Raw genomic sequence first — 19,190 nt, forward strand, 5'->3', positions numbered from 1 at the left:
GTTCTCCAGCATATATTTACTAAGGCATTTAGAGCAGATTTATGTCATTAGATTCAATGTTGTAGAATATGGCTGTCGTACAAATATTTACATTAGCCCTGATCACTTGTCTTATTGCTGGCACACTGAATCTGCTCTTAAGAAAGGAAAGGTGGGGAAGAAAGATTTCACCACAAAAAAAGTGTCCCTATAAACTAAACTAGTGGAGTTTCACTGCACTTTTAAGACTGTATGAACTCAGGTAAAATGACTTATAGTTTAAAAGGAAGTAAGCTACAGAAAAGTAATTGGTTATTTAGTCCTTATAAATCAACCATCAATCACTCAGCTTCTAAGCTCTCGGGGCAGGATCAACTAGTGCACTATTGACTTACATGAACTAGCAACTCTAACCTGGGTTCTTTGCATTCATATCCACCTTTAGACATTACAAGCAACTTATAACATTAAGGGCAAGAATAAAAATAACTGATTCAGCATTCTGCATGTTTTTTTCTATTACGTTTAAAATTATCATTTATCAGATCTTTAGAAAATAAAGATTATTTTTTATATATCATTTGTCAATGAAAGTTGACAATCAATCACTTTTTGGTGTTTTTATACAGGTTCCATTTTTATATGGACCTAGTTAATAATAATACCTATTAATGACATTAGCTCTAGCCATAAAATTTCTTTTTAAACAGGTATGTTGTAGCTGCTTTAGCAAGGTTTTTCTCTCTAATTTCACACTAAAGTCCCCTTTTACAAAGCCGCAGTAGCGATAATGCTGTGGTAAATGCACCGAAGCCCATTCAATTCAGTCTATTTACTGCAGCAGCATCACTACCATGACTTTGTAAAAAGGGGCCCTAAGAGAAATATAAGAATTCTCATTTTCAATAGCATAAAGTCTTCAATCTTTCTAAAAATTAGACCCAGTTACTCTTAAGAAACGTTATTTATACAAAGTTATGGAATCAGTGATTAAACAGCAGCTGTTAAGCTAAAAGGATAAAATTTGTTTTGTTTACTACCAACTGCAATAATAGACTTAGTTTATTGAAAGGAAGAAATTTGTTATTGAACACAGAACGCTCATAAATTTAGGTAAATCCAAATTAGATCATGTTATAAGCTGACATTCAAGAATTTATGTATATAGAGTTCATCATTTAATTTTCAGATGTTCAATTTCCCTGTTGGGGCATAGTCAAAAGGTCAAGAACCAACAAGTCGATAAGTCTCCACATAGATATCACTTGCCTAACAAGTAGTACAGACGTAAGGGGTAATTCATAAAGAGTAAAAACTCTCGTCTACTTGCTAATACATTTCTGCACCCACTTTACCAAATTACCACAACATGAAGAAATATAAATTTGATAAACAATCATTGCCTACTCAGCGCAAAACAAACAAATGCAAGCCTCACAATCCTCCCACTACCTGTCTTCACTTATCATTGCATTTTATAGGTGACAATGCTATGCTAAAATTTTTGAAGGAACCTCATCATAAAGTACCATAAACCCATCCACTCTTGTAATGGATCATCTTATCCACGGCATAATCAATTCAACTACTTTTTATGTTAGTATAATTTGTTCAAAAATGGTAATAAATATATCCTTGAGGTCAAACAGTATTCATTTCACAATTTGTTTTGACTTGTTCTCGCTGGTGACAGCTATCCTGCACTTGGATTCAGTGATAGCAAAGTAAGCAATTATCTATAAAAACTGGAGCATTTTTCTCATAACCTATAGTGCTTACACACAGCTTTTTATTTATTTATTTAAGGAAGGATGAAGGTGTTAAACTGACTAGAATTAGTTCCCTCTCCCTCAAAAAAAGAAGACAACTATTTGGCATTTACAAGAAGTATATATATGTGCCATAAAAACTATATATTAAATGTATGTATATTTACATATACATATATTCATATACATACATACATATAGCTATAGATATATAAACACACACAGTTCATGTTTGAAATGTATTTGCAAAACAGAAAGACCAATGCTACAATATCAGCTGGGGGCAAGTTGGTTCTTTTTTCACAATAACAGCAAATAATTTGCAGTAGTGCTAAATCGGAAATCATGCATCAGACCTTGACTGAATAATATACCCATTCACAGTCTGAAACAGAAAACTTAAATCAGAAAGAATAGATAAATACAGCCATTCTTTAGTCCTTGAGATTTAAACTTATAATACCCTAACCAATAATAGACACTTTATATAAATGCCAAATAGTTGTCTTATATTTCTTTATATGGGGGACTACTTATAGCTAATTTAATACCGCCATCCTTTCTGAAAGATGACTATAATCAACTTGGGATGACCAAGGGCTCCTTTTACGAAGCCGCGTTAGCGGCTTTAGCGCACGCACATTTTTAGCGTGCGCTAACCCCCGCACTAGCCAAAAAACTACCGCCTGCTCAGGAGGAGGCGGTAGCGGCTAGCGCGGCCGAAAAATTAGCACGCGCTATTACGCGTGTTAAACCGCTAATGCAGCTTCGTAAAAGGAGCCCCAAGTCTATTTTGAAAGTCCCTTATATCAAAATCAACAGAAAGCTACCAAACTCTTCTACAACTATACATGTAGTTAGTGAAACAAGAACTAACTTAAGAGGTGCATTCAATAGGTATAACTTAAAATTTGTCAAGATCAAAATTAAATAACATGAGAAATGCAATTCTTTTCTATGCACAGTAACAGAATATAACAAGATTATTCATGTTTCATATTATCTAACATTAGATCAATTAATATTCAGAGAAGGTCTTTAACAAGAAGTTTAAATAATCATAGAAGGGGAAAGAACCACCAAGGTTCTAGAAGCTTCTCTAGACCTTTCAATCAATTTTATTTATATGCAAAACCAAGAGAAACTCGGAAAAAAACAAAGCTTCTCCGGATGCTAAAGCTCTCAATTTACTGACAGGCAAATGGCTTCATGCTGCCACTTAATCTCATTTCTTGCATAATGCCCTCTAATTAGCATATCAAAGTGAATTAATACTTCTAGGGCATTAGCAATGGGAAAATCTGCTCCAGGCTCACAATAGCAGTTTAGAAGGAGCCAGGAAATCCTAAAAAAGAAGAAGAAGAAAAAAAAAAACCCCACCCAAAAAAACCCCCTCAAAAACAAAACACACACACCACAAACTACTTTGCATTGCAAAACTGTTCATTTTATTCATTCTTTCCCTAAACACTTTTACCACACACTGTTTTACTACTGTTCAAACAAATGAACATTGTCAAAGTTAGCAGCATCTGTAATGCCTGTTAGAATCTTTAATTTAGCTTATACTGTTGATTTCTACATGCTTCAGTATTTTCTTTAACTTACATTAATGTGACTTATCACTGAGTACCATTTCACTTAACACCTTTGAATCCATAGTATAATACCAGGAAAGACAAAATGCAATATAAAAGTAACAAAATATGTATGAGGCCACCTGCTGACTTCAAAGAGTAGATTAAAAAGGGAAAGAGACTACCTTTAAAAAAAAATAATTCTTACATGCCAAAACTGGGAATCTCATAAAAAATGTAAATAATTTATTTGAACTATGGCAACTAGCTGATGCATCCTAAAGACACACAAATTACTCTCTTTCGTTCATGCTCCACTTAATGTGCACAAAATGCATACTGGAAATATTTGTCTCTTTTCACAGATACATTTAAAGAGAAGCCTAATACAGTGAATAGCAAAACCTAAGTGCAGAATTCAAGTTTATCTGCCCTTAAAGTTCCAGATTCACAAGCGTGTTCCTTAGTTGACAGTTATTCATACATCCTTCTGCACAACACTACCAAGTCAGAGAGACCTGGCAAGAGACATCTAACCACACCACACTTAAGAGAATAAGTCTGATCAATCAGCATTATTTGCTAGTCATTCCTCATGAAGCTAGAGCTTGAGCACCACCAGACTACAAAAACCAAACCTATGGATTAAGACCGGGGAAAAAAAAAAAAAGTCTCACACGGTCTCACAGAAAAAGAAAAGTAAACTGCATAGTGATTTCTGCTGATTTTCCACAGGAAAATGTTCACAAAGCTATTCATTTTATGTAAAAAAAAAAAATAAAAAAATACAATATTTCAACTATCCTGGCATTTGCTTTTATAGCAACCTACACCCGCTAGCTTATTTATTAATGTTGCAAAGATGGTATTGTATGTCAAGCTTAATACAGTTCAGCAAAACAGCTGTAACATCCAGTCAGAAAACATAATTTATCAGTTTGGTTGATGAACCACTCAAAGTTCATAAAAGCAGTAACTGCAAGAGCTGACAGAAATGTTAATAATTTATATTACATATTGATGTGAACTATTTACTGCATTCATACTTAAAAGACATGGTTGACTAGAGAAAAGCAAAAAGTGACAAAAGGTCAGCAGCATGGTGAGAAAAGCAGGCTGTGTTAGGCATGTGTTATCTGAACCAAGCTGATCACCTTGATAAGGAAATAGCATTAGGCAAGATTGCTGAGAAAACAAACAGAGCATTCTTCTCATGGTGTGAATACACCAATAGACTGTACCCAGCAAACAAAATAAATCTCATTCCAGCAATTGTAACAGGAGACAGCCCCCAGATGATTCTACATTTGTTTGAACTTCTTAGCATACAAAACCTGAAAAGAGGCATACTCAGAAAGCAAAATATTTACTTCATATTCAACTAACCAGCACAAAGACAAAGAAAGAAGCTGGAAAATAAATGGAAACTGTGCAGCAAACATTACTACCATGCCTGAGCGGTGCACTGCTCTCACACTGAACCTGGTCTAATAGATTTAGTTTTGTTCCCAAGAAATAAGAATTTTTTTTTTTCAATTAGACCATGCCATTTATTTTTACCCCAGGTCAACATTTAAAATGAAAAATGATTTCAGTATACCCAAATCTGTAAACTATGCACCTACAATTATTTCTATCAATGAAAGCTGTAACAACTGAGTTATAGATTCTAGTTCTCATCATCTCTTGCCATTGTATTCATTATTTTTTCATTTGATATAAAGTACAACATATTAATTTAAGATATTTTAAACGTACATAATTGTTTCATATTCAAGAATAAAATAACAGGAAGTAGAGTGAGAAGGAAAGGCATCGCCTCTACTATTTATATAATCTAGATCCGATTTTATTTTAGTGAAAAATACAGACTAGAAATAACCTTTGTAATGCTGGAGCTTACAAGTTGCACAATGAGATTATGATACAGATCTAGGGTGGTATGCTGTTTGTGGGTCCTCCACCAATAGGTCTCTGAAGCTTAAAACTAGGCAGATGCTAAAGTCTACATAAGTGTGCAATGCTATTTAGAAAACACTAGACTCTCAGTTCATACTGTATTATTTAATGTCTTAATATTCTATCTGCATTTCCCATAACTGTATTTCTAAACAACTATCCCCCCTTTTATCAAGCTGCACTAGAGATTTTTTAGCACAGGTCGGCAAGGTAAGTGCTCTGACGCTCATAGGAATTCTATGAGCATCAGAGCATTTACCAGGTTGGCTCACACTAAAAACCTATAGCGCAGCTTGATAAAGGAGAACTTATGTCATTTAAAAACTTCTTTAAACATATTCTAAAAGTTCAAAGAAAGTTATTACAAATCTAAACACTGGGAATTCTTGTGTTGCTTGATATACGTAGAAATAAATGTACTTCCCATAATTAAACCACCCATTTTTTCAAATCAAAATCTTCATGTACTTATGTGAAATTACAGCCTATAAAAGATATATGGCTGAAAGAAAATAGTGAAACAATTTTAGCATTAACTCCTTTAGGTCTTCCCTACACCTTTTACTGATTGGGTTAAAACTGAGTGTCTTTCTACTACTGAATTGCAAGCATTAAGGCCCCCTTTAACTAAGTCGATTACCGCGGTGGCCAGCGGTAAAAGCACTGAAACCCATTGGGAATTAAGGGCTTTGGTACCATTGCCACGTGGCTTTGTAAAAAAAAAAAAAAGGGGGGAAGGGATAAGTGCTCGAATCTTCTCTAGTCACAAATTAAGGATGTTAGTAAAATGTAAATAAATACCCTGACAGCACTGGAACTTGGTCCAGACCCAATTCTTGCTGTCGATGGAATAAAAAATCAATTCTGCTCTTTTAAGTGGTTTTTTTATAAACTCTGATTATTTTTAAGAATTTTTAATTTTTGTGAATAAATTTGGGCTGTCATAAATAAAGAATAACTGGATTAAAGCAGTTTGTGCCAAAGAGACTACAGATTTTAGTACATGGACTCTGTTTATTAACTTTTGTTTATCAGAAATGATACTTGCTTACATTTGTTCACTAGGCAATAAATAAAATAAAACCAAAACAAAGGAACATAAGGGAATACTTTTTTTAAATTTGACTAACGATTCATTGTTTGATAAACAAGATTTCTGATTACACCATGTTTGAGATGACAGAAAAAAGATCTCATCCTCACTGAAAACTAAGTGAAAATTTGCTAAAAAGTTAGCTTTAAACTAAGTACCTTACTTCCTAGGTCAAAACCTTCAGTGATTCTGATTTTTTCTCCCTCCACAGACATAAAAATACTTGAACCTGCCCAACCAGTCAAGCAGGCCTCTCTTGTTCACTGCAGTCTAGAAGTTCATTAAGTTTTATGATCTTCCCTAGTCAGTCCTACTTATAAGCCTCACAAAAGGCCACAAATCTGGCAAACCATCATGTATGCCATTAGGCATTACTTGTAAATGAGTGCTATTTAGGATCTGTGGTTTTATAGCAGCTGTAAATTATGGTTTAGTTGACATCTGTCATTGCTTCTTTTTAATTTATAATACTTTAAAAATTAAAAAGGAATATTTGACTGTATATGTCATTTAGAAATTGTTTACAATGGGGTAATATTATACGGTCTTGTAAAAATACTGGTTTCACAAAAGTGTTTGACCAGGAAACTACATCACAGTTCATATTTCCAAGAGAGAAGAGCTATTTGGTTTAGCAGTTTTGAAGTGTTAAGTACATTACCAAAGGTTCAAGTATATGGGGTATACAAAATCCTGTTCTATCTATCCACAAGTAAAGAAACAGGTAGTCTAAAAACCTTGCATTTGCTATGCACCAGATAATTTTGTTGACATGTGACAAAAGCTGCTGAGGGGGAAAAAAAAAGAACTTAGTATGTTCAGCTGAATTTGAATGAATCAGATGCAGAAAAGACAAAGCAGGGGGAAGAAACTCAGTCTTTTCTTATGACAATACTTTATAGCAGAAGGACAGCAATAAAGCAAAAAGCTAAAAAATGTTCTTCTTTTTTTTTTTAAGCTATTAAAAAGAAAATTAAATTAGACTTTCTGAAAAAGTCTGCTACCTTGTGGTTGTCTGTAAGAATGCACAAATATTAAAAACAAAACTCTGGGAAAAAAGCTGATTGTTTTCAAATATGAAAACTACATAATTATAAAATCAACCCCACAAAGGAGTTTACAAACACACTGCATCCTCTCTTGGGGCAACTGAATAAACAGCAAGATATAAAGAAGCATACTGTTTGAGAACACGAAAAAAAGTAAACTGCTATGTGTAGAAGAAGAATGAGTCTTGATACAATCAAAGCTTTGATGTTCATCGGTTATCTAAAATGCCTATAGTCATAACTGGGACCAACAGTCAAGAACTAAAGTAGTCATTGTCTCAAAAAAAAAAAGAAGAAAAAAAAAAAGCAGGAAGCAACTAACAAAAGTGTAATGTATGTTCCATAAAATGACCCATTTTAACCCATTTAAAAAAAAAACAGCACAAGTGACTACACTACAGCACTAATAGCTTCCTACAAGGTAAACAAATTAGTCATAAAGGCATCCGATTTTCTATTCGTTCAAGAAAACTTTATCAGTTTCCCCCCACCCCCATCCCCGAATAAAGCTTTCAATGTCCAGCACAGGGCACCAGAAATAAAACGATCCACAGCGACAGTACTACAGAAAAAAAAAAAGTTTTAAAAAGACTTGCATCTATTCTGCAAATTTACAAAACTATTATCTAACTGCCAAATGTTTAATTACATAATCCCAATTAAATCATGCCGATCTCCAAATAGTTTTTAGAAATGTTATCCGCTTCACGATTTTAGTCAGATTATTTACAACTACATTTAACTTATTCCCTTAAAAGCACAAACTATATTTCTCAATTTAAAAATATTCAGGGCTAGTTTCCGTTTTACATACTGTGAGCAGTTCAGCGCTCCCCATAGCTGTCACTTCTGAGGTGCTCCGTTTTCAGTCCTCGCAGCAAAACAACCATTTGCATATTATTGACTATTTCATATTTTTTTTTAAAAACCCAGTAGCGTACAAACTTCACTGGGCTGGTCGAGAAACAGAAATGTAGTGTCTGAATTTATAAGATCTCGTTTACACCCACCCCCCACAGAAACAATTCAAACCACAGATGCTCTGTCCCTGTCAGTTTTACTCTCAGAGCAGAAAACATCAATGGCCCTGCAGAAATCTCTGCCAATAATCCCTCCATCTGAAAGACGTGGGGGGTTTTTTCCCGACTTAAACTCACCTTTGACATGTGCTCACTTGACTATGCTTTTGCTTTCTAAATACCAGGACTAACTCCTGAGCAAATAAGATTTTCGACTACGTATGCTTTCTTAATTGAAAATCTGCGTACTGCAAATGCTTCAAGGACTAGAACAGGTTGTTAGCATTAAACTGGGTGGGCAAAAAGTTTCAAGAAATACTAGCAAACAAACGCATCGCATAAAGATGCCGCGATGGGAGGGTGATAGGAAGGAGGAGGTATTTTGGTAAGATCAAAGCACATTTAACAACATTCCTGCAACCCGGAGCCAAGATAGTAAAATATAAGCAAGATCAATCATAATATTCACAACACAGTCAATATACCCCTGCGATTAGTTGTCATCAGGCCTTGGCAAGGAATCCCTGATAAGCAGAAAATCCTCTGCCATCACGCAACAGTAGTCACTGAAAAGCAGATCAGTTAAAATAGTTGGTTAAATTCCTGCCCTTCAATGTTTTTGCTGTCCCTACAAGTGCTAAAGTCCCGGTATTATGTAACGTCGGATCATTGGAGCTAGCTCTGTTCGTCTTGTAGGTGCTTGAGCACCCTCGAAATTGAACAAATTCCTTGACTATGTCCAGGGAGAGGTAATTTCCTTTGAGTGCAGCACCGCCAATAATTTTGGAAAAGTTGGCTCCTATGTGTCAGGACAAAATCAGCCAGTAAATGATCTGGTAATTTTAACCGCGATTATAAATTCATAATTTGAATGAGAGGCCAAGTCCAGCAGCAACTGATCTCAACTACCACCAAAATTAGGGAAATCTTTCCCTCCAGTTTCTAATTAGAAGACAGAGCCCTAGGGGCCAGAACTTAAAAGATATGTAGGTGGTTTAGTGTTCAGACAGTAAAAGAAAAAATAAGCTTCACTACTGTCATTCATTGTATGTTTTAAGAAATACCTAAAGGAGATTTATTAAGGATTATTTTGTGAATTGTGGAATCAAGCAGGATTATAGATGGCTATACAAGTTTCAAATATAGTTACAACCTGAATGACACTATTAACTAAAGGCTTTGAACTTTTTTTTTTTTTCTGTGCTCCATTATCAGGGGCCAGTTGTGCCGAGTAGTTTATCCCATTTAAGCATTGGGGGGGGGGGGGGGACTTAGGACATGAGGTTGCTATATAAAGTATTTTGAAGACAGAATATAAAGTTTGCAAATTATGTAACAAATTGTTGCAGTTGAAATATTCATCATAAAATAGGGTGCCATTAACCTACAGTTTAAAACGCCTCACACAAACCGTATACTTGTCTAGCTTTAGAAAAATAATGCTAAGTCTAAAACATAACCTGTTTAAACTGCTTCCTTACCACAGCACAGACGATACATCTGCAAAATACTTGCTCTCTGCAAATCTAAAGAACCCACATTTACAACTGCAGCCTGTTCTTCCGCTTGATTTTATTTTTCCTCTATAATTAGAAGACATTGTGTAAGAATTGTAAAATGGAGTTTTTTATCATGTTTTCAATTGCATTTATATGTGCAGCCTCAGCTTCATCCTATACACACCCATCAATCTATAATCACCAAAATAACATAAGCAAACTGTTTATTCCTTTTTCCCCTGAAGCACTTCCTCACCTGCACATACTGTATTTTACTACATGCTACAATGTCAGCAGGCTAATGTGATGCAAGCTATTTAGGTCAAATGTGATTTTTCCCCTTTTGTATATATGAGCAAACCGCTTAATATGCTTGGCAGCTATTTAAGCGCCCAGGTAAACAATAATCTCTCCCAAAGTGCTACAGGAAGCTTTGGGCGATTCTTCCCAGAGCCCTTCCTTATTTGAATGAGTCTCGGCAAACTCCTTTATGCACTTGGCAGTTGCAGGCACATTGCTCCTTTAAGAAACTGACACACAAACAAGGAAGCGAGGGGCACTCACTCCTCTCCGTTAAGTTCCCCGCTTGCAACCAGAGATGGGGATTTACTTTGTACGAGAAGATATGCGATCATTTTCTTCAGCACTTCATTTTTACACTGGGCTCATGAATTGTAAAAAGAAAAATAATCACCCTCAGATTTTATTAAACAATAGATTTTTAAATCTTTTTCGCACAAGAGAAGGAAAGGGAGCAATGATCAAAGATGGCGGTGCCCTAGCTCCCAGCATCGCAGAGTAAAAGCTGTTCTGGGAAGTACCAACATGATTATTTCAGGGTCTGTTTCTCTAAGACCAAGCATTTTGGATCTTACCTGTTTTCTCTTTGATTTCACACAGGACACTGAATAGGGCAGGTTTCATTCTGTGACAGTTCAACGCATGCTTTCTGCAAAAATGGCAAAAAAACAAACAAACGTGTTAACATAGGTATTTTAAAATATGGCGCCTTTCTTCAAGTTATCAGGAGTGACTGCTTTAATATTTGTGCATTCGAATGCATTTGTTGGCGGATAGAAAAGTGCTAGGAAGTAAATCGCTAGCGACGAGGAATCTTGGCTACACAAAGCTAGCTGCACGTTTCTTCTTGTCTGCTGCACAGCTGGTATTATCATATTGTACAAGGCGAGAAAACATTAAGAAGAAACGTGCGGGCTTCTTTAAAGTCAACCTTGGAATTGCAGAGGCAAATACAAGATTGTTATATGCAAGATTTTGTTACTGTATTCTTATCAAACTTGCAAAGAGCCCAGCAAACAAATGAAACATTCAGAACACCCTAGCTTCACTTTACAGACCAGACAACTGCAAAATAAGCAGTTTTGGAGGCTCTATAATATATTTTTAAAAGGAGACAGTTCTCTCGTTATTTCTAAGACATATTAGGCTACTCACATGTGCTATGATTACATGTGTAAATCAAACCCTGTCTGAAGTGCGTTGCTTTCCACTACATTGTTACTGATTTATTGGGCATGCTTTATAATATGTATTCTTTATTTTTCTTTCTTTTTTTTTTTTTTTTTACTATAACATAAGACACTTGTGCTTTGTTTTGCATCAATATTTTACCCCTTTCGACATCCCATTTAATCTTAGTTCAGGGGCAAAAGTAAAAAGTTGTAGCATACTATTATATAGAAAAAGAAAAGATCTTTGGGCTGTCTATTAAAAAGGGATTTTAATTAACTTGTCAGATGAATACTGTATCCTTAAGGCATGGCGAGAATAAAAAGCGAAAGTATATAAAGCATAATATTAAACATACGTTAAAAAAAATATAAAGACGCATAACATCCGCATTTACAAACATTAAAAACAACATTGTAGCTCCCTGGCTTGTTTGCAAATCTCCCTATAATATAAAGAAGTTGCTTTCTAGTAGTCAGACTCGACGTTATTTTAGAATGAAGAGGAGAATTAAAAAAGGAAGAAAGGTACAATTTTTAGATGAAACCAACTTTGCTTGTGCCTCATCCAGGCTTTGGTCAGTGATGGTCATGATCTGGTGGAGGATGTCTCCGATGTCCTGTTTCCTGCCGTCCCCGTCTGCCCCATCATGTCCATGGGGAGGAGGCAGAGCCATGCCCCCTTGCACCGAGTGGCCAGCCAGGTTCACACCGGCGAGAGTCTGCAACATCCTGGACTGATCGTCCATACTCTACCGCAGCCCAATCAATGCGCTACGGCACGAGCTGCACTGGCTTCACAATCAAGAAAACTGAGAAATCGGATGATAAAACAACGACAAACAAAACAAAATTCGGTAAATCTGACGATCTCCTAGTCAGTTTCAGTTCTTGATTTTTTTCTCTCGCATGTATGGAAGAAACAGCCTTCAGAACGTGAATCGATTTTTGGCGTTTATTCCACCGTTTTCCTTCCCGAAGCTTTGCAATCTTTCTTTTAGTTTTACTTACAATCTTCTCGGATCATTATTACGTTTTTCTTGCACAAATAACTGATCAACGTTTCTTTGCAGTGTCTCCCTGTCCGCACACATAGGCAAGACTTCTTCCAATTTCTTATTTTCACACACCTTCCCTTGTCCAAAAATCTTCTTGCAAAACTTGCTCAAAATCCTTTAAGAAGTTAGCAGGGTGGCAAAGACCTGCAAAAGCCACGAAAACATAACACACACACATTAATGCAACCCACACCCCCTCAAAAGATAGTAATAATAACAATATTAAGACTATATGGGGGAAATCCACTCTTAAATTGCTTTAAGCAGCAACTAAAAGTTTGAAGTTGTTCAAAGAAAGAGAAATAGGGCGAACTGTTAAAAAAAAAAAAAAAAAAAAAAAAAAAATTAATTACACACTCTAAAGCAATGTGCAAAAAATCAGCCAGCTGAAATTTATGAGCCCAGCTCTCTGACTGTGTGTGTTTTATGTTGTTTGATGGCCGCTTTGGTGAGGGATTGACAGTCTGCCAATGCCACTCACTCACTGCAGACGTGTCAGAGTTTAAAGGAGGAGAGAAAATAGAAAATATAAATAAAAAAATGCAGGCCCCGCCCGCCGGGGGCGGGGCTTCCAGACCATTTGCAGCCTCAGACCCCCGCAAAAGCCGGGAGAGCGGAGGGGGAGGGTACAGCTACCGATAGCTCTTAGGAACAACCTTTCATTCCAGCGGCATCTTCGCCTTGATGGCAAAAAGCTATCGAAGATATTAAAACCCGTCTCACACAGTGAGCTTTTGCCAAAAGCGTGAATCATACAAAGAAAGAGAAGAAGCAGCACAACCTTTACTCCGACCGTCGGGGACGGAGATTGTTGTTTGTTTTTAGGTGTGGGGGGGGGGGTCTTTCGTTTTGTTTTGCTTTGGAGGTTGGCTTTTTTTTTTTTTTTTTTCTCTCTTTCTCTCTCTCCTCAACCTTACGCAACACGACGGCCTACGTTAGCCCGTGGAATGACGGCAGCGCTGTCCAATCAGAGCCTAGGTTCGCTCTGACTGACAAGAGGCTTACCGAACCAGCTAGAATGCATTCCGACGCCATCGCGGAGGGGAGGAAGAGGAAGGCGGGTCTTGTCTTTAAGGTACCTTTTCAGGTTCTTTCCCTCCCGCCTTCCCATATCTGCTTCCGCGCGGAACTTGTAATTGGTGGTTTCGAATCATTACGTCACCGGGTGGCTGAGCTCGGCACTGGGAGCGCGAGGCAGCTGCTTCAGTTTTACTCTGAGCTCTGCCTTGTTGCCATAGCAGCAGAAAAAGAGGGGAGGCTGCTGGAGCGAGGCCGATGGGGAGAAGGAAGGGACGTTGCTCCATCTCTCACTTCTGTCAACACACACGTGGTAGTAGCTAGAGCTCATTAGAGGATGATTTGATGATAGAAAGAGGGATGTTTCAATGCGCTATTGGGATATTGAAATGCATTGACAATATTTCCTTTATGGTTAACTGCCATGCATGTAACGGGATAGTTCCGTGTTTATATTTTTAAAAAAGTCATATTTTCTCACTTTGGCCTTAAAAAAAATCACCGACTGCTGTGTATAAGTGACCTTTCAAAATGTATCCCAATAAACTGTATTTGAATTAGATGAACTAAAATATTGCTTTGGGGGACTCACTTTATTGCTTTCATTTTTCTGTATTCACAATCCTACTGTAATAGCCCATATTTTATTCCTACTTACGGCAGGGATTAATTGTCCACTGGGTAAATGTAGATAGTCTTCCAGAAGAGATTACCAACTTTTTCCTAGGACAGTATGAAGTCAAATTCATACTTATTTTACTGGTGCCTCTACCAATTCACACTGATAGAAAGCAACAATTGTTTAGAACTTGACTGGAGGGTTTTTATATTTTTACATGAAAATAATTATTTTGGTGGAAGCATCTGCTATTAAATAAAGGAAAGAAATGTTTTTCACTTGCAGTCAAACCAGTTAAGAAAAAAAATAGGTAATAACTGTCTGGAAGGCATTATAAACCGTTCTGTAATTCCTACGAGAGAGCAGCAGATATAGATATCAAAATTGCAGTAGAAATAAACATTGAAGTACAACGGAAAACAGGTGTGTGCTAAATGCAAAAAAAAAAAGAAGAAGTAGATATGTCACATCTGATAGAGATAATACCAGTAGGTGCTTTGCAAATGGATCCTAGAGCCAAATTCAAATGTTTTACGTATTCAAGTTAACCAGTTTACATATTTGTAGTTTTCCAGCCAAACAGTTAAAACCTGCATAGTGTGATACCATCATAAAAATGGGTTAATCAGGGTCAAGTGTGTGAGGTCATCTGTAACCATTGCTAATCTGCCTGCATCCTGTATTGGAGTGACAAGGAAATAACATTTAAAAAACATAACATTTCATTAAAGCATATAATTTTATATAGGTTAAGCATTGTTATTTGCAACATACATATTTGAAATATTAAACTTTATGTCAAAGCTACAGTTTTCTTTTCAATAAAAGTGAGAGATCCACATGGAGCAGTAACACTGGTTTAGCTTACCAGTATACTTCATAGATGGAGCCACAAAAAGAAAAATGTCATTGAATTTTATAAGAATGAGATGATTTCATTATGACTATTCTATGGGGTTTTCAATTCTCAAACATACAGTTTGAGTGACTCATTATTTTCTTGTTTTTTGGGGGGAGGATGTGCTTTTTAAAGGAACAAGAATTGTAGCATGTGAGCTTTACAAACAACACAAAATCTGTTTGAGATGGTAGCATTATTTATTGGTCTATTTTATTTAGCTAACACTATTTCATTAACAGCTCAAGGTGAATTGCATTCTAGTACAGTAGATAACTCCTTGACCCTAAAGGGCTTAAAATATGGAGGCTAGATGTACTAGATTATGGTATAAGTGCTAACACCAAAGTGTGTTAGTAATAAATACATTTAGGTCCCATTGTATAAATTATATAAGACACTAACTAATTTTTTTTTTAACCCATACATATACATATTGACATGAAAGCACATTTTAGTAAAGCCAGGCCTAAGCTTGAATATAAAGGCAACAGAGAATGAAGTGACTTGCTGTGGTCACATCAGTAGGATTTGAACTGGGCTTCTCTGGTTCTTAACCCAATGCTCTAACCATTAGGTTACTTTACCATTATAGGTAACTAACAATCTTGCAAGAAGAAAGCTGTGGGATCAGAATTCCTGCATTAGAGGCTCTTTTCCTAGAGCTTAGCATGCACTAAGTGCCAAGAAGCCCATTATATATCTGTGAGCTTTTTAGATTTTAGCATACACTAATTCTGTTAGCATGAGCTTTAGTAAAAAAGAAAAGCTCCTTAATGTTATGTTATATCATACTCATGTATATATTACATCTTTTTGCTGGATCACAACCTACCAAAATTCCAGTTTTCTCCAGAACCAATATGGCTACTAGAACTGTATGTAAAAGCTCTTTGAAAACACTATTTAATAAGAACATAAGAATAGCCTTACTGGGTCAGACCAATGGTACATCAAGCCCAGTAGCCTGTTCTCACGGTGGCCAATCCAGGTCACTAGTACCTGGCCAAAACCCAAGGAGTAGCAATATTCCATGCTACTGATTCAGGGCAAGCAGTGGCTTCCCCCATTTCTTTCTCAATAACAGACTATGGACTTTTCCTCTAGGAAATTGTCCAAACCTTTCTTAAAATCAGCTGTTAGGGCTGTTGGTCTGATCCTGGACTTGCTGTGTAGAAGACTGATTTACTAAAACTAAGAGTGTAGCAGCAGTCATCTGCTCCAAAAAGGAGTACCATAGTAGGGCTTTACTAAATATTAATATTCAGTTTGGTTCAGCCCCGAATACATTATTTGTATTCGGCTGAATAGTGATTTAAATTCTGAATGCAAATAATCTGGGGCTCCACTGTGCTAAATCTTACTGAACACTTTGGGCTCCTTTTATGAAGCCGCATTAGCGTCTTTATCGCACACAACTTTTTAGCACACGCTAACCCAAGCGCTAGCTGAAAAACTACCGCCTGATCAAGAGGAGGCGGTAGCGGCTAGCGCGGCCGGCATATTAGCGCATGCTATTACACGCATTAAGCCGCTAATGCGGCTTCGTAAAAGGAGCCCTTTATCTTTGATTTCACATTGCTTCTTTTATTATTTTTATGTTAAAACTCAATGCCCATTATTCATATTCAGTATTGTATTCGGCTGAATAGTAAAATATAATATTCAGTACAGCTGTAACCAGAGGTCCTGCTGTCTGAGTAAAGGACTGATAAATAAAAACAAAAACAATGGAATTTAAGGTGATACTATTTTATATGTACCTACGTAGGAAATTGAAAACCTATTTCTATTTTAAATATTTTAATTTTTTATTATTTAACTGACTGAATATGATAGCTATTTCTAGGAAGTACAGAATTGACAATCAGAATGTTTTGTAATCCACATCATACCTTATTGATTATATATAGAATATAAACTATGGACTCCTTTTACTAAGCTGCCGTAGCGTTTTTAGTGCATGCAGAATTTTAGCGCACGTTAAACCCGCGCTACGTGGCTAGAAGTAATGCCAGCTCAATGCTAGCGTTAGCGTCTAGCACGTGTGGCAATTTAGTGTGTGCTAAGCACGCACTAAAACCGCTATCACATCTTAGTAAAAGGAGCCCTATGTATTTGCATTTGGTTTCTTTTCTTTTTTTTTTTTAGCACTGGCTGAACATAATACACTTTTTTTGACTGGCTTCTGAAAGCCAAAAATGTCTTCCTCGGATCAGCACAGTATGAGCAAAAGGTGACAATATCAGAACATAAATGAAACATGATAGCATTCTAATGAAAGTCGTGGAGAAAGAGGAGGGAAGGCCAACAGGGAGAGATGGATAGATGATCAGCAGGTAGTCAAGCAGTAGAACTTTATGGTTCATAATGTAGTAGGAAACCCAGTTCAGTTTCAAATACAGGATTCTTTAAAAAACCTGTTATTTCCCCTTAGCTGCAAATCTGCAGAAGGGGAGGAGATACACTCCTCCCCTTCTGCAGTGGCGAACAGTTCCCTCTTCAGTTTTTCCTTCTGAAAGCAAACTCAGAAGGTGTGTTCTGATCTGCTGTGCTTCTTTTTGTTCTTTTTGGGTGTTTTTGCCTTCAGACTTTTCTTAATAGCTTCGGTGCTTGGAGGTCCCCTTCTTGGGCATACTCTGCTGGAGAGAGGACGCAGTCCCTTGTGGGTGGACTGCACTCCCAGGCCAATCTCTCTGAGTACCTGTGGAGCCAGTCTACTTTGTGTCCCTTCAGGAGCTCGGGGACTTTTCCCCTGGAAGCTGCTCTCCTGTTGATTTATCAGATACTTGAGCACAGACTGTGGGTAACAACCCTCGGTATCAGACTGTGTAGTTTCTCCCCTCAGTGCATCATGCGGACTTTGGGGGTGGGAGTCCGTGGTCCAAGTTTGCCTGACCAGCAGCCAGAAGATCTTCTTTGATCGTCTTGTGCTGGACTACTCTGTGGCTGAAATACTTTACCTGCAGGCAGGCTTATTCAAAAAAGCTGACAAGCACCAGAAGTCACAGTGAATACTCCCATTATTCCCTATGGGGAAAATCGGTGGGGTGTTAAAAAAAACTCAGTTTTGAGGGTTTCTGGGGTCAGGGTAAGGTTCTCCTACCTCTAAAACTAAATCACTATTTTTTATTTTTCTATTTAGCTTCAAAAGGCCATTTTTGTCACAAATTTTTTGGTGGCAGTCGACTTGGATTTTTAGCATTTTTTTTTTTAGTTCTTTTTTTCTAGGGATCACCTGTTATGGATGCCCCAGGTCAGACTAGCTACAATTCCTCCAATTGTGCAGATTTGCCAGCTGAGAAACAGCCATGTTTCAAGTGCCATGGGGTGCGAGAGAAGGGGGCAGGAGCTTCTGGCTCAGCCTCTATTCAATCTTCCAAGGTTTGGAATCCCTGAAAGCTTGGAAAGACCGGTCTGCGAGAAAGAGAACCTGCTCAGAGACAGCAAGGAATGAGGGGGCGAAACACAAGGGTGTGGTAGCGAATGAGAACCTAATTCCCCAGTCTGGGGTCCTCAGGGCCTCCAGTGTAAGGCTTTTCCAATTTTGGCAGCCTTTTATGGAAAGCCTACTTAACAGGCCCAGGAAGCACTGCACTGCCTGCAGGCGCACCAGCTCTGTCTCAGGGGGATCCTTTTACCAAGCAGGCATCTCTACCTTATACCATACTGGCTCCTAGTGTCAGAGCAGGACAGGGATGATTGGAGTATCTTTCCATGGTGCCCCTATTATCACATGGCTCCTCTGTGTTTTTGGATGATTTGGGATCCCTTTCGGGGTCCAGAGGTCAGGAGGCAAGAGCGTCTGCGGATCACAGTGATGATCCCTTAGTGTGTCACCTCTTTAAATCAGGTTCTGTTTCTCAAGCCATTTTTGACACCCTGTCTGCATTGAAGCTTGTTGCCCAGCAGCCCTCCACCTCTCAGTGATCTGCTATGAGCGGCACTAATACATAGATGACCTTCTTTCCTGCTCATCCGGATATTATCTCCTTAGTCACTGATCAATGGGAGTCCCCTGAATACTAAGGTGGTCAAAGCTATGTCTAGGCTCTGTCCTATGGCTCTGGACTTCCAACAACTGTTTGTGCAACCAAAAGTGGATTCCACAGTAGCACAAGTGACCAAGCGCACTTTCCTTCCTAGTGAGGGTGGAGTGATGCTGAAGGACTGCAGCAGCTGCCT

General features: G+C 37.5%; 1 protein-coding gene and 1 long non-coding RNA gene across 3 annotated transcripts in view; one reads left to right on the top strand and one right to left on the bottom strand.

Moving 5' to 3' along the window:
• PBX3 (PBX homeobox 3) overlaps positions 1–13,281 on the bottom strand; it is a 426,198-nt gene extending 412,917 nt beyond the window's left edge. Inside the window, exons 1-2 of one of the 2 annotated variants that reach the window (XM_033960083.1) lie at positions 11,966–13,281; positions 10,820–10,893 (exon numbers count right to left, since the gene is read on the bottom strand). In XM_033960083.1, the coding sequence (XP_033815974.1) occupies positions 10,820–10,893; positions 11,966–12,162 (271 nt within the window). In that variant the 5' untranslated portion in view covers positions 12,163–13,281. The remainder of the gene's footprint in view (positions 1–10,819; positions 10,894–11,965) is intronic. The other variant, XM_033960084.1, reaches the window with a different exon arrangement.
• A 48-nt stretch (positions 13,282–13,329) lies between these two features.
• Positions 13,330–19,190, top strand: part of LOC117367505 — a 48,905-nt gene continuing 43,044 nt past the window's right edge. Inside the window, exon 1 of the long non-coding RNA XR_004540778.1 lies at positions 13,330–13,546. This is a non-coding gene — a long non-coding RNA (uncharacterized LOC117367505). The remainder of the gene's footprint in view (positions 13,547–19,190) is intronic.

Source organism: Geotrypetes seraphini, chromosome 10, assembly GCF_902459505.1.
Source record: "Geotrypetes seraphini chromosome 10, aGeoSer1.1, whole genome shotgun sequence".
Taxonomy (NCBI): domain Eukaryota; kingdom Metazoa; phylum Chordata; class Amphibia; order Gymnophiona; family Dermophiidae; genus Geotrypetes; species Geotrypetes seraphini.